Source organism: Arachis duranensis, chromosome 3, assembly GCF_000817695.3.
Source record: "Arachis duranensis cultivar V14167 chromosome 3, aradu.V14167.gnm2.J7QH, whole genome shotgun sequence".
Taxonomy (NCBI): domain Eukaryota; kingdom Viridiplantae; phylum Streptophyta; class Magnoliopsida; order Fabales; family Fabaceae; genus Arachis; species Arachis duranensis.
In genome coordinates, this window is record NC_029774.3 from 4,530,856 (window position 1) to 4,542,870 (window position 12,015).

Sequence of the window (12,015 nt, forward strand, 5' to 3'; positions counted from 1 at the left end):
TTATTCATTCAACTTGGACTGCCAAAAAATGAAGTATGACCTGCAACATAACATAAATAATTAGCAATGTGTACTTATTAATTTAACAACTCTAATTATTTATTTTGCCAAAAATAATGTTTGTCATCACTAATTATTTTAGTTAATTTCTTAACTCAACACATTTCTAAACCTACTTATTACCCTTTGCTAACTTAGGCATCAGAGTGTCTTTGCAGGTACCATCCTTATTCTTTTACATACATAACTCGGACGGCGGTTCCTAAGCGTAAAGCAAGTCGAAGACCACCTTCCTCTAATGTTTGGGCCTTTCATTCAAACCCAACCATCCAATTCTAGGTAAGCCCCGAAACAATAATAATATTAGATCTCTTTCATTGCTAAAAGCATGTGAAATCTTGAATCTAATTATTATTTTATGACCCCACTTAATTGAAATTTTAAATTTAAATTGTATGATTAATCAATAATCACACATGTGCTCCACCATTATGAACCTTCATGGCAACTCATCATTACTCCAAATTGAAATACAAAACTACTTATTTTGGATGGACTTGAAATTTGATACAACCATTTGAGTTTAATGGTAATTAAATTAGCAAGGCAAATGAATCTCTTTTTAAAAAAATGGAAGAAATAATTAGTTGACATGAGATAATTAACCAAAGTTAAAAATTATACGAGCAAAATATAAATTCAATTTTTATCACTATTGATAATTTATAATTATTTTAGTAGATATTCGATAACTATCTTAAAAATGATTCGATTCAAGAAGTTTTAAAATAATAAAATTACAATTAAAATTTGAGTAAAAAGCTTGAAATATTATTCATTATAACTAGACAATTACATTTTGAATTCTATGACCAAACTAGTGATTGAGAATGTTTAGAAGAGCAACCCTAGTTTTGATCAAACGCCTAAACATAAACTCAAGTCCTTCTTCAAGATCATGGATGCATGACTCAAGTTTCTCCAATTGGTTCTGCATTTCACTCATCTTGTTATCTGATATGCATGCCAATAATGCTGCATCCACTTGGGAAAATTCACTCTCATAAGAGCAACTTCTTGTTGTCCTTTTGGTGTGGATTATTAACTTTGAAACCAAAGACAAAGTACCATGTTTTACATTTGATGATGAAGTTCCTGAGATAAAATGCAACAAGGACTCAAATATTGAAAGTGTAACAACTTCAACATCTTTCAACAAACCAACCAATGCCAATGTTTGTTGATCTTTGATGATGTTTTTGGCAATAGGCTTCAAATTCAGCAAGGCTTTGACTATGGCCTTTTTCACAACTTTCCTTGAGTTCAAGAACTTGTTAGCCTCAGCTATGATCCCTTCTTCTCCTCCTCTTTTTCTTCGAATAACTGATTGAAGCTCGCGAATGCACTCCTTTGTGTGAAGCAGAGAATCTTTTGCTGATGTGCAAACATCAAGGAGCCTCAAAGATCCATCTAAGAGCTCATCAACACAATTTTCTTGAGGTTCATGCAAAAGGGTATCTTGTGTTAGTGGAAGTTGAACCAAGTTTTCAACACATTCATGAAGATCTTGTAAGGCTCCTAGCTTGTATCTAAGAGAAGAAGAAGAAGAAGAAGAAGAGGTTTCATTGGAAGATCTTAACCTCTCTAAATGCTCATTGCATTGTAGAATCAAAGGGTGTGGCCTTGAAGGTAAACTATTTGATCTAGCATGGAAATTGGACTTTGTCTTTGAGGCTTCCATTTAGAGAAGCTAAGAGATAGAGAGATTAAGAGAAAGCTTTGATTTTAGATGTGGAATTTGAGTTTATGGTTTATGCTTTCATTGAATTGGTTTATGATCTATATATATATTGGATGGTGGAGGAGACATAAGGAATCTTATCTTAAACAAACCTCAAATAAGTGATAAGAGTTAACTAATTATTGAAATTGAATCTTAGACATGAACTATAAATGCTAGTGCTATGTCTCCCACATGGAATCTTCTAACTTATCACTTTATCTTAATACATATTTCATTTCATATTTTCTACCCCTCGTGTGCATGTGCTAGCTAGAGTGTGTTGATGTCTTGGATGTGATCATTATTGGACCTTGCCCAATATATGATATGGGTATAGGGGACACAAGGAATCTCATGTTAACAAATTTGAAAGTCATTATGATAACAAAAATATTATTTGTAGATTAATAACTAATTTATATTTTATATTTTAATGTATATTTTATATTAATAACTAATTTTGATAATTAATTTTAGTGTATATTTAAAATAATTGATATTATAATTGACCTTTACATACCTTCATAAACACAAAAAAATGGTATTAAGTTTGTATAAAATTCTCATACATTAAAAAAAAAAAATTGTAAATCTAGATCTTGAAGCATGCAATAAAAGAAATGTTAGAGCTAGCATTGTCTCCTACAAGGAAGTTTTGCAACTCATACATAATTTCATTTCTTTCATAACAATCACATGTTTAATTTGTTTGGTATTAATATATATTCATCCCACGAATGGAATAATGGCATATCAATTGCTTTCTCACAATTGATTCGAAAAGATATTGGGAAGTAAGGGTGAGATATTATAGATCTCACTTAGTCATAATAATGATTAATTTATAGAATAAAGTGATCATTACAATCTTGAGGATTTCCACCTAGAACTATAATTAGTCCTCGAAAAAAAAATATTAATTAGGTCTTTTAAAATAGTAACCAGTGAATACATTTATCTTTTTGTTAATGGATAGTGTCAAATAAAATGGAGTTGCCAATGTATTTTATTATTTTAAAAATGTTTAGTAACAAAAAAAATTAGCCAAAAACAGTCTTAACTTGTCTTAGCATTTATTAATTGTTGCGACAATTAATGAATGCTAAATAAAGTAAGTTCTAGCTATTTTTTTTGTCTCCGTAGCATTATCCATTATTTTTTAAGTTTCTATATAACTTTTATTAACTGCTCTCTATTTATAACAAATCATACTAAAACAGATGAAGTTTTGTTCCAAAAATTATTATCTACATAACAATCTTTTATAAATAGATACATCATAGTAGTTAACAGTACATATAAGCACCACAGTTAAGTTTTACGTGATGAATTGATAGAAGGATATAACATGTCCACCGTTTGCTATTGTAGAGGACCAAATTTGTACTTTTTTTTCTTTAGGGACTAATTAGTTCAAAGTCAAAATCTTTAAAGACCTAATTGTCACTTTACTCTTAAAATTTTTTATTTCTACTTCTCAAGTGTCTCATTATTATAACTTAGGAATCTTTTTCATTTTTCTTCTCACTCTTGTGACATTCATTTTTCTTTAGGTTATTCTATAATTTTCATATTCGCTTACTCTTTATTTTTATATAACATATTATATAGTTTCAATGTTAATGTTGTTTCTCTTTAATAAGTATAAATTGAATAATAAAATATAATTTATTTTCTTCTTTCATACTTACTCCTTCTTATATTTTCTATATAAATTAACATTTACTTCACATCTCTTTTTTATCTCTTTTTTTTTATATAATATCATATCTCTTATTCTTTTTTCTCCAATCTTAGTAAGTATTTGAAAATTTCGGTTCATCATTATCACAACCTTTTTTTTTAGTTTGCTAAACATATGTATTAGATAATAAATTTCTAAAATTCTAGACTTTTATAATTTTTTAGTTTTTATTTTTTAATTTTTAATCTAATTGTATTAATCAATTATATCATTTATACACTTTTTTGTTTTTTTCAACAATTTATATTTTTTAATATTATTTAGTTGTAATATATTAAAAATATATAGTATTATCATGAGTAATGAAAAAATAAAATTAGAATTCACTCCCGCTTTTTTGGATTCAAGAATGTTGAAGTTTGATAGTATATTTATATGTGCCCTACAAATAATAATTTGTACTTATATTTACCTATATTTTATACATAATAAGCATCTATATTTATTAGATTTTTACATAAATAAATCAATACAATTTACACTTATATTTTTTAAAATTTGTACACATAAATTAATAAAATTTATTTGTTAAAGATAATTTAATATTTATGTTTACAGTTTACACACACAAAGAGAGTTTGTTTCAAGGCTTGTGTTTTTTGTCTGTGACTTAAAAGAAAATAAACAAAAATTAAGAGAGAGAAAAAAAAGAAATTGCTTAAAAAAGCAGTCTCGCTAAATACTACTCTCAAATTCCTTCCAAGACAACGGAAGCTCCACTTGGGGAGAAAGGGTCCTCATTGCAGTCTTTGCCATGATGTCTGCTACTGTATTTGCATCTCTCAGGATCAATCGAAGATCAACACGCCATTTCCAAGACACGATATCTCGGATTTTTAACACCAAAGGATTAATAAACCTAGAGCAATTTTTTAAATTATTGACAATAATAAAAGCCTCCACACAATCTGTCTCACATATAATGTCTTTTTGTCCCGAGTCCGATGCTAAAAGAAAGCCTCTCCAAATAACAAACAACTCTCCTTGTAAAATGCTACGACTCTCAATTGTTTCCAGACAGCCTCGTTGCCACCTTCCCTTCCAATTTCTGCTAACACAAGCAAAACCAACTCGAGCACCACTGACAGAATAGCTAGCATCACAATTAATTTTAAAGGTACCCACTAAGAGGGAAATCCAAGAGCCACTAATGGTTGAGGGGATAGACAGTCGTTACAACTTAAAAATATTTCGGAGCTCCCTTTCCAAGGACAAAGCCATACCAATCACCTTGTCTGTTGTCCAATACTCGTGAGGATGAAAGATCTCGTTATTCCTCGAACGCCAAATCCACCAGAGACCAGAAAAGAATCTAAAGGGGGCTGGTTGCCATTAATATAAAGACTTGTGTTTTAGATGTTGTTATCTGTATATAGCAAATGAATCAAAGGAGAAAGAATAATATTTGAAAATTCTGCAGTGCCCTCCCATATTGGGAGCATGATCATATATATTTGGATCTTGGTTTCAATTCATCAAGCTTCCATGTTCCAACTCATCCTTCAATATTTTTAAATTACGAATCACACGGATGGATTGTTGAAATTTCTGATCTTTGCAGGTTGCTGATAAAAAATTGTGCATGCATGGAAATAGGATCATCTTATCATCTTGTCTGCCTCCAGCAGATCAATTAAGGACAAAAGGAATCTTCTTGTTCATGTGGATGACTATATTTTTAGGTCTCTTCAATGTAACATCTCTTAAATAGTCAATGCTAATATCACTTTCTTCATCAAGTTTTGGTATTGACAGCTATGATGGTATTAAAATTAATTTTGAATCTCATATGATCTCAGAACTTGGTTTCAAGGGGTTTGCTTTAAGATTATTATATTCTACTCTTCTCCTCCTCTTTCTCTTTCATTATTCAATTTACTTTTAACTGAAATAAGAAATGAAACTTTATTGATGTGATTATCAACATATTTATGGTTTTATTATCTTGGAACACAAAGTGAAATAGTTGAATTATTTGACTTCTTATTGATTGAAGAGGTTTTGAGGATGGAAAGGAACTGGGCAAAAGATATAGATGTAGAAGTAACTATAGTTTGTTCCTTATAAAATATATACTCAGTTACAAAAATGATTTAGTTACATTGATGTACAAAGATCATATAGGTACTATGATCAGTGGTTGAAGATGTTGAGAAGGGAAACTCTGTTCCTAATTAATTTTCTTGAGAGGTGCTCAATTCCTATTTCTAGATTTTGAATGCACATCTCCAAATTTTCCATATTGATTTGGAAATTATCTGTGGATGAAGGCTTGTGACTGATGAGACTAAGCAAATCTGCATCCACCTTTTCGAATTCATTCGTGTCGGATTCTTGAGAGTCACAGGCTATTCTTTTAGGTTGCATCAGCTTGGATATCAATGACCATTTACTCCCTTTCGAACTTCGCCTTGGGCCGGAGATAAGCAACAACAAACATTCCAGTGAGCTCAGGGTGACATCTTCAGCTTCCTTAAAGGTGGTAAGCATGGAGGATGTGTTGTTGTCTTTGCTTGAGGAAGAAGCTTTGCCATCATTCTTCATTGTTTTCAAATTTTCCAAGGACTTTCGCATCGTCTTTTTCATTGTTTTTCTTGAATTCAAGTACTCTGCACATGCAGCTGTGAAGTTGGATCCATCACCTCTCTTTCTTCGAATGACAGACTGAATTTCCAGCATGTTTTCCTTTGATTGGACAAGGAAATCCTTAGCTGTACTGCAGATATCCAACAACTTCAAAGACCCTTCAAGTAGTTCATCAATCTGTTTGTTGCTGCATTCTTGTGCTAAGGCTTTTTGTTCTATTGGCAATTGAATCAACTTATTGGCGCAGTCATGCAAATCCTTCAAGCCATCTAGTTTGTGCCTTACTGAAGATGATGATATGGTGGCTTCAGAAGTCTTCAATCTTTGCAGGTGCTCCTCTAATTGTGAAACAAGTGGATGGGGTGCATTGGGCAAGCTGTTATGGCGAGAGTGCTGAGAGTTCTTAGTGTTTGTTCCTATGGCTGCCATTTTCTTTTATCAGGAAACAAGAAGATCAGAAGGTGAAAATTTAGAAAGTTTGATTCAAAGTTTGAGTTTTAGAGGTTGGCTTTTGCTGCATATATAGCAAACAAGTCAAGGAAGACATGAACAATATTTTATTTCTCAATTGTCACCTTATGAGTAAGCAATTGTATATCATCTTGATTTGAATCTCAACTTCCAGCTCATCTCTCATTTTCTTTCCTTAGAAGTCGCACGCGTTCTGGCGAAACAGCATCTTTATTAGTTGGTAATATAATAGTCCATCATTCGAAATGCATTGCATATCGAGCTCTTGTCTGGCAGATGAGAGGAGCTGTCTTTGAGCTTGATTAACATCAATTTATGAAACTGTCTACCTACCACAAGACAGATTAAGGGCAGGATGATTCTTCATTTTCAGCATTGTTTATGCATTGTCCCCAGCTCAATACATGTTTAATTAATGCTTTTCCTCTACCATGTTGCATATTGTTAGTTGTAATTTCTATCTCATTAGCATGTGAAACCAGTTTCTGCAAATTGATTTATAAAAATGCACATTGAAAAATAGTGGTTTTGCAGAATCTTATGTCTTTAAAGTGGGATTGATTAAAAATTTCTGGTACTCTTTTTATTTTGATTCTGTGAACTCAAAAACTAGCAATGACAGATCAGAGTTCAAATGCACAATGTTTTCTTGTCATTTTCCATCAGTCTTCAGTTGGAAAGCTCAATCCTTCTTCCTTTGGTTGCACTATTCTCTTAACATAAACTAAGACTGATTTTATAGATTAAGACAAGGTTTTATCAACTGAAATATAGTCATGGATTATTGACTTGTTGTATGCACCTGTCTGTAATCTGTGTGGCTCTGTATATCAAAAGTCAAAACCACTCTTTTGTGCAAATCTACAGGTTTGAGTTTGATTGGTGTTATCTGGTTTTCAACTTTTTCAAGGCCTAATATTGAAACAATGGATAATTTCATTCTTGAGGCACCTTCCTCGATATTTCTATGTGATTTTTTATATGGCAACATAGAAAATCTGGTCATGGGGGAATAGTATTTTTTGTGATAGAAACAAACTTTATAAGGACTTGGTTCTTGGGGGAAAAAAAGGAAATACTAGTACACACTTCAATATATAAGGTCAATTTTCCAATCCTTATTGGTACATGGATTTTATGTCATTTAACCTTGGAACTAAGCTGTAGTTTTCAAGTAAGGAAGATTATGATGAGGATTTCAATGTAAATTATTACTTGTCACATATTATATTTACCTTTTTTTACTGCCATAAACTTATGATAAAAAAATAAAATGAAAAAAGGAGGCAGAGAATGAGTATTGAGTGTATGTGCAAAGAATTGCTTTTCATTACATCTAAAACTACATATTAGAAACTCATTTCTTTCACATAATTACAAAAAATCACTTGTGCCTCATTTATACAACTAGTGATTCAGGATGTTGAGGAGGGAAACTCTAATCTTGATAAATCTTTTGAAAAGAGTTTCTAATCCTTCTCCAAAGTCTTGAATGACAGACTCCAAATTCTCCAGTTGGTTCTGCAAGTTGGAGATACTGTCTGGCTTGCTTGTAAGTAACACAAAGGATTGCAATGCAGCATCTACTTTGGAGAACTCATTCTGATCCCCCTCTTGTGTGCAAGAAATCTTCTTAGCATTGTTGAGCATTAGCTTAGAAACCAAGGACCAGTTACTTGATTTCGATTGCGTTTGTCCGGATATAAAGTTGAGCAATGACTCCAATGTGGAAAGTGTGTTAACCTGCACATCTTTCAGGAGGCTAACCAAAGACACAGTTTGCTGATCCTTGTTGCTAGGACAGAATTTTCCTTTCTTTGCCGTGGTCTTCAAATTCGACAAGGCTTTGAGGATTGCCTTTTTTACAACCTTCCTAGAAGCCAAGAATTTCCTTACCTCAGCTGCAACTTCCATCTCACCACCCCTTTTTCTTCTGATGATCGATTGAACCTCGCGTGCGCATTCCTTTGTATGTAGCAGGGCGTCCTTTGCTGCAGTGCATACATCTAAGAGCCTTAGAGATCCATCCAAGAGTTCATCAACCCATTTTTCTTGATGCTCTTGGACAAGGACTTCTTGAGTAAGTGGCAGCAAAACCAACTTTTCAACACAATCATGCAGAGTTTGCAGATCAGTTAGTTTGTGCCTTAACAAAGATGATGTAGGTGAAGATGCATCTGAAGCCTCTAGATTAGCCAAATGCTGGTTGCATTGTAGTATGATCGGATGCGGTCTGGTTGGCAAGCTTTTCGAGCGTGGTTGGTGATGAGATGTTGGGCTAAAAGGAGTTGCTGCCGCCATCTTTTCTCAGAGAGAAGAGAAAATAAGGCCTCAAAAGGTTGAATATGTACACAAGTGATGAGTTTTTTGGATATACCTTCCTTCCAATGAGATTAGTTCCATATATATTGAAAGATTAGGAGACAAAAGGAATCAAATGTGAACAAAAATAAATGAGGGCTAACTGATTTTGATTCAGATCTCTAGGAGATCTCAGTATTGTTACTGCTATGTCTCTTACATAGGAACACCCCAACTCAGCATTTGTTTTTTCTTCTTTGAACACACGCTTGCATGCATAGCTATCACATTGGAGTTCTCAAAACATATTTCAACTCAAGAGTTCTATTTGCCAAGTCACTTTTTCAAGCATTAAATGCATGTATAGATATTATTATTATTATTATTTTGGCAGATAGATACCCTTTTAAATATGAATCATTAGCTGCATAAATAGGATCAATAAAACAGTTTTTGGTTTATAAATGAACTATAATACAGAGTGAATTCGTTGTACATAAATAGGAAAATTATGAACAATATTAATGTCTTGATCATTACTACTAATTGGCTTGCTCCACACAACATGGAGACAAAAATCACGTTGTTCATTGAATTTTTGAGCACATCAAATGAGAGAAACATGTGCAAGCTAATTGCACGTGTAATCTTGACAGCAGGGCTAAGGATTCAAAATTTGATATTGACTTTGAATCCCATGTGAGGCATAATAATTGATATGTAGAAGATGAGAAATTATACTTTTATTAAGAGATATGGACAAAAACATAGGGTCTTAGAATATTGTCCTTGTTCATCTTTGGCTGGCAACTTGGCTGATGAGGCTGTTTAAATGTTATATGAAAAGCTCTTACCTTTACATTATCTTCAAAGGTCAACATGGTTCAGTACATGACAGGTGTGAGAATGAGATGATAAAATTTCAGAATAAAGATACTCTATATATGGTTAGTTATTTCAACAAAAATATGAGAATGTTGTTTTAAACCATTTCTATAGCTCTATTCTTCAATTTTACACTTTCTTATTTGTATTAAATCAAGCAAACACAATTTTGATATAGACAATTATTTCCAAAAGAGTTAATTATGTTTATATATTTAAGTGTGAGGCTCAGTGTTGAGTCACACCTCGTTACCATTAGGTCGGATGCGGACTCATTCCAAGTGGAATCCGCACACGACACAATGGCGACGAGATGTGAGTCAACACAATATTTCCATGCTTATAATATGTTTGAAATGGATGTAGGAAGAAAAGGAACAAAGACAAAATAGCTAAAGTTTGGATGGTATTATATGTAGTAACAAAACTTGGGTTGATTCATATTGATGTACAATTGTGGGACATAATTTGAATTTTGGATATCTATTTATCTACATTTTTCTTTTTCTCTCTATCTAGTGGCTGAAGATGTTAAGAAGGGAAACTCTTGTTCTAATGAGTTTCCTTGAGAGGCATTCAACTTGTACTTCCAGATCCTTAATGCAGATCTCCATATTCTCTGTGTTGCTGAGAAAGTTCTCAGTAGATAAAGGCTTCTGATGCAAAGCTGCATCCACCTTTACAAATTCATTTGTGTCACATTCTTCAGAATCACAAGTCACTCTTGTAGGCTGCATAAACTTGGATACAATAGACCATCTGCTATGTCTCTTTGAGGCAGAGATAAACCGCAACAAAGATTCTAGCAAATTCAAAGTGACTGTTTCTGCTTCTTTCAGGATGCTAAGCATTGAAAAAGTTTCATTGTCCATGTTAGAGAAAGAAACAAATGTCTCAGTTTTCATTGCTTTCAAATTGGTTAAGGCCTTATGAATAGCCTTCTTCATGTTCTTCCTAGATGCCAAGTATTTTCCACCCTTGACTGCAAATCCGGTATCAGTGCCTTTCCTTCTGATAACTGATTGGATCTCATGCAAGTTTTCTTTTGTTTGCATGAGGAAATCTTGGGCCATGTTGCAAATATCAAGAAGCCTCACTGACCCTTCTAACAAGTTGACACTGCATTCTTGCACCAAAGCCTTTTGTGTGGTTGGCAATTGAAGCAACTTATCAGCATAATCATGCAAATCCTGCAAGCCGATCAGTTTTCGGCTTACAGAAGATGATGACAAAGAGGTAGTGGAGGCTTCAGAATCCTTCAACCTCTGCAAATGCTCTTGGAATTGTGATATAAGTGGGTGAGGTGCAGAGGGCAAACTGTTGCACCTAGTGTGAATAGAGATCTTTGAGCTTGTTTCCATTTTTTCTAAGACAAAAGAGAACTCTAGAAGTAGGAGATGATGTTACACAATTTGTTCAGATAATCTCTGAGGTCTTTGTGGTTTGCATCTGCTACATATATAGCAAATGAATTGAGGGAGACAAAGGGAACAAGTGGAACTTTCTTTATTCCTTAGATGTTCCAAAATGAATTAGCAATTATATCACCTTGATTTGAATTTCAGATCTAAAATGGTATTGTTTATTAAGTGCTTCCTACTCACCAGGCTTCCTAACCTTTTTTTTTATAAACTTCGAAATCACATGGTTCTTGGAAAATGGTATCTTTTGTAGGTGCTGCTATATATACTTAAAGAGTAAATAAAATAAGAAAAGAATTTCAAACCTTGTTCATGCATGAGCATTGTTATGGAAACATTTTCTGCAGGTGGTGGAGCTGGTTCTTTTAATTAACAGAGATATGTCTCAAATTTGTCTTCTCAACTAAGTGCAAGAAGAATCAAATTTCAGATAAGAAACATGTATGGTTTTAAATATTGATATCATGCATTTTGACATCATAAAAAATGTGCTGAAAAGGAAATAGCATGGAAGGAAAATATGCAATTCTATGAGATGAGCATGCAACATACATATTAAAAAAAAATTCCTAAGTGGAGGAAATTAATTATTACATAGGGCCTATCATTTTCTTTTGGTCAAGCAACATTCACTTTTGGTCAAAATGCTTCTGTCTACATATTTGTGGAGCATTCAAGGATAGCAAACAATGGATGTAAGAAACCGAAAAATATAGATCAAACAGGTGCTGTGAAATTCATTATGGTCACTATAAGAAATTTGAAACTGGAAAGTTGAGATGTGGGAACATAGTAAAGGAAGAAAAGGGAGACACATAACTTAG

At 32.9% G+C, this 12,015-nt stretch overlaps 4 protein-coding genes across 4 annotated transcripts; all 4 read right to left on the reverse strand.

The window, feature by feature from the left end:
* Positions 1-877: 877 nt before the first annotated feature.
* On the reverse strand, positions 878-1,797 carry LOC107477128 (uncharacterized). Its single transcript, XM_016097087.3, has one exon. The coding sequence runs from the start codon at positions 1,739-1,741 to the stop codon at positions 878-880; it is 864 nt and encodes a 287-aa protein (XP_015952573.1). The 5' UTR covers positions 1,742-1,797.
* Positions 1,798-5,660: 3,863 nt separating this feature from the next.
* On the reverse strand, positions 5,661-6,600 carry LOC107477127 (uncharacterized). Its single transcript, XM_016097085.3, has one exon. It carries the CDS (start codon positions 6,540-6,542, stop codon positions 5,661-5,663), a length of 882 nt encoding a protein of 293 aa, XP_015952571.1. The 5' UTR covers positions 6,543-6,600.
* A 1,360-nt stretch (positions 6,601-7,960) lies between these two features.
* On the reverse strand, positions 7,961-8,939 carry LOC107477126 (uncharacterized). The gene has a single exon (XM_016097084.3). The coding sequence runs from the start codon at positions 8,883-8,885 to the stop codon at positions 7,992-7,994; it is 894 nt and encodes a 297-aa protein (XP_015952570.1). The 5' UTR covers positions 8,886-8,939; the 3' UTR covers positions 7,961-7,991.
* A 1,264-nt stretch (positions 8,940-10,203) lies between these two features.
* LOC107477125 (uncharacterized) lies at positions 10,204-11,193 on the reverse strand. The gene has a single exon (XM_016097083.3). It carries the CDS (start codon positions 11,129-11,131, stop codon positions 10,286-10,288), a length of 846 nt encoding a protein of 281 aa, XP_015952569.2. The 5' UTR covers positions 11,132-11,193; the 3' UTR covers positions 10,204-10,285.
* Positions 11,194-12,015: the final 822 nt, after the last annotated feature.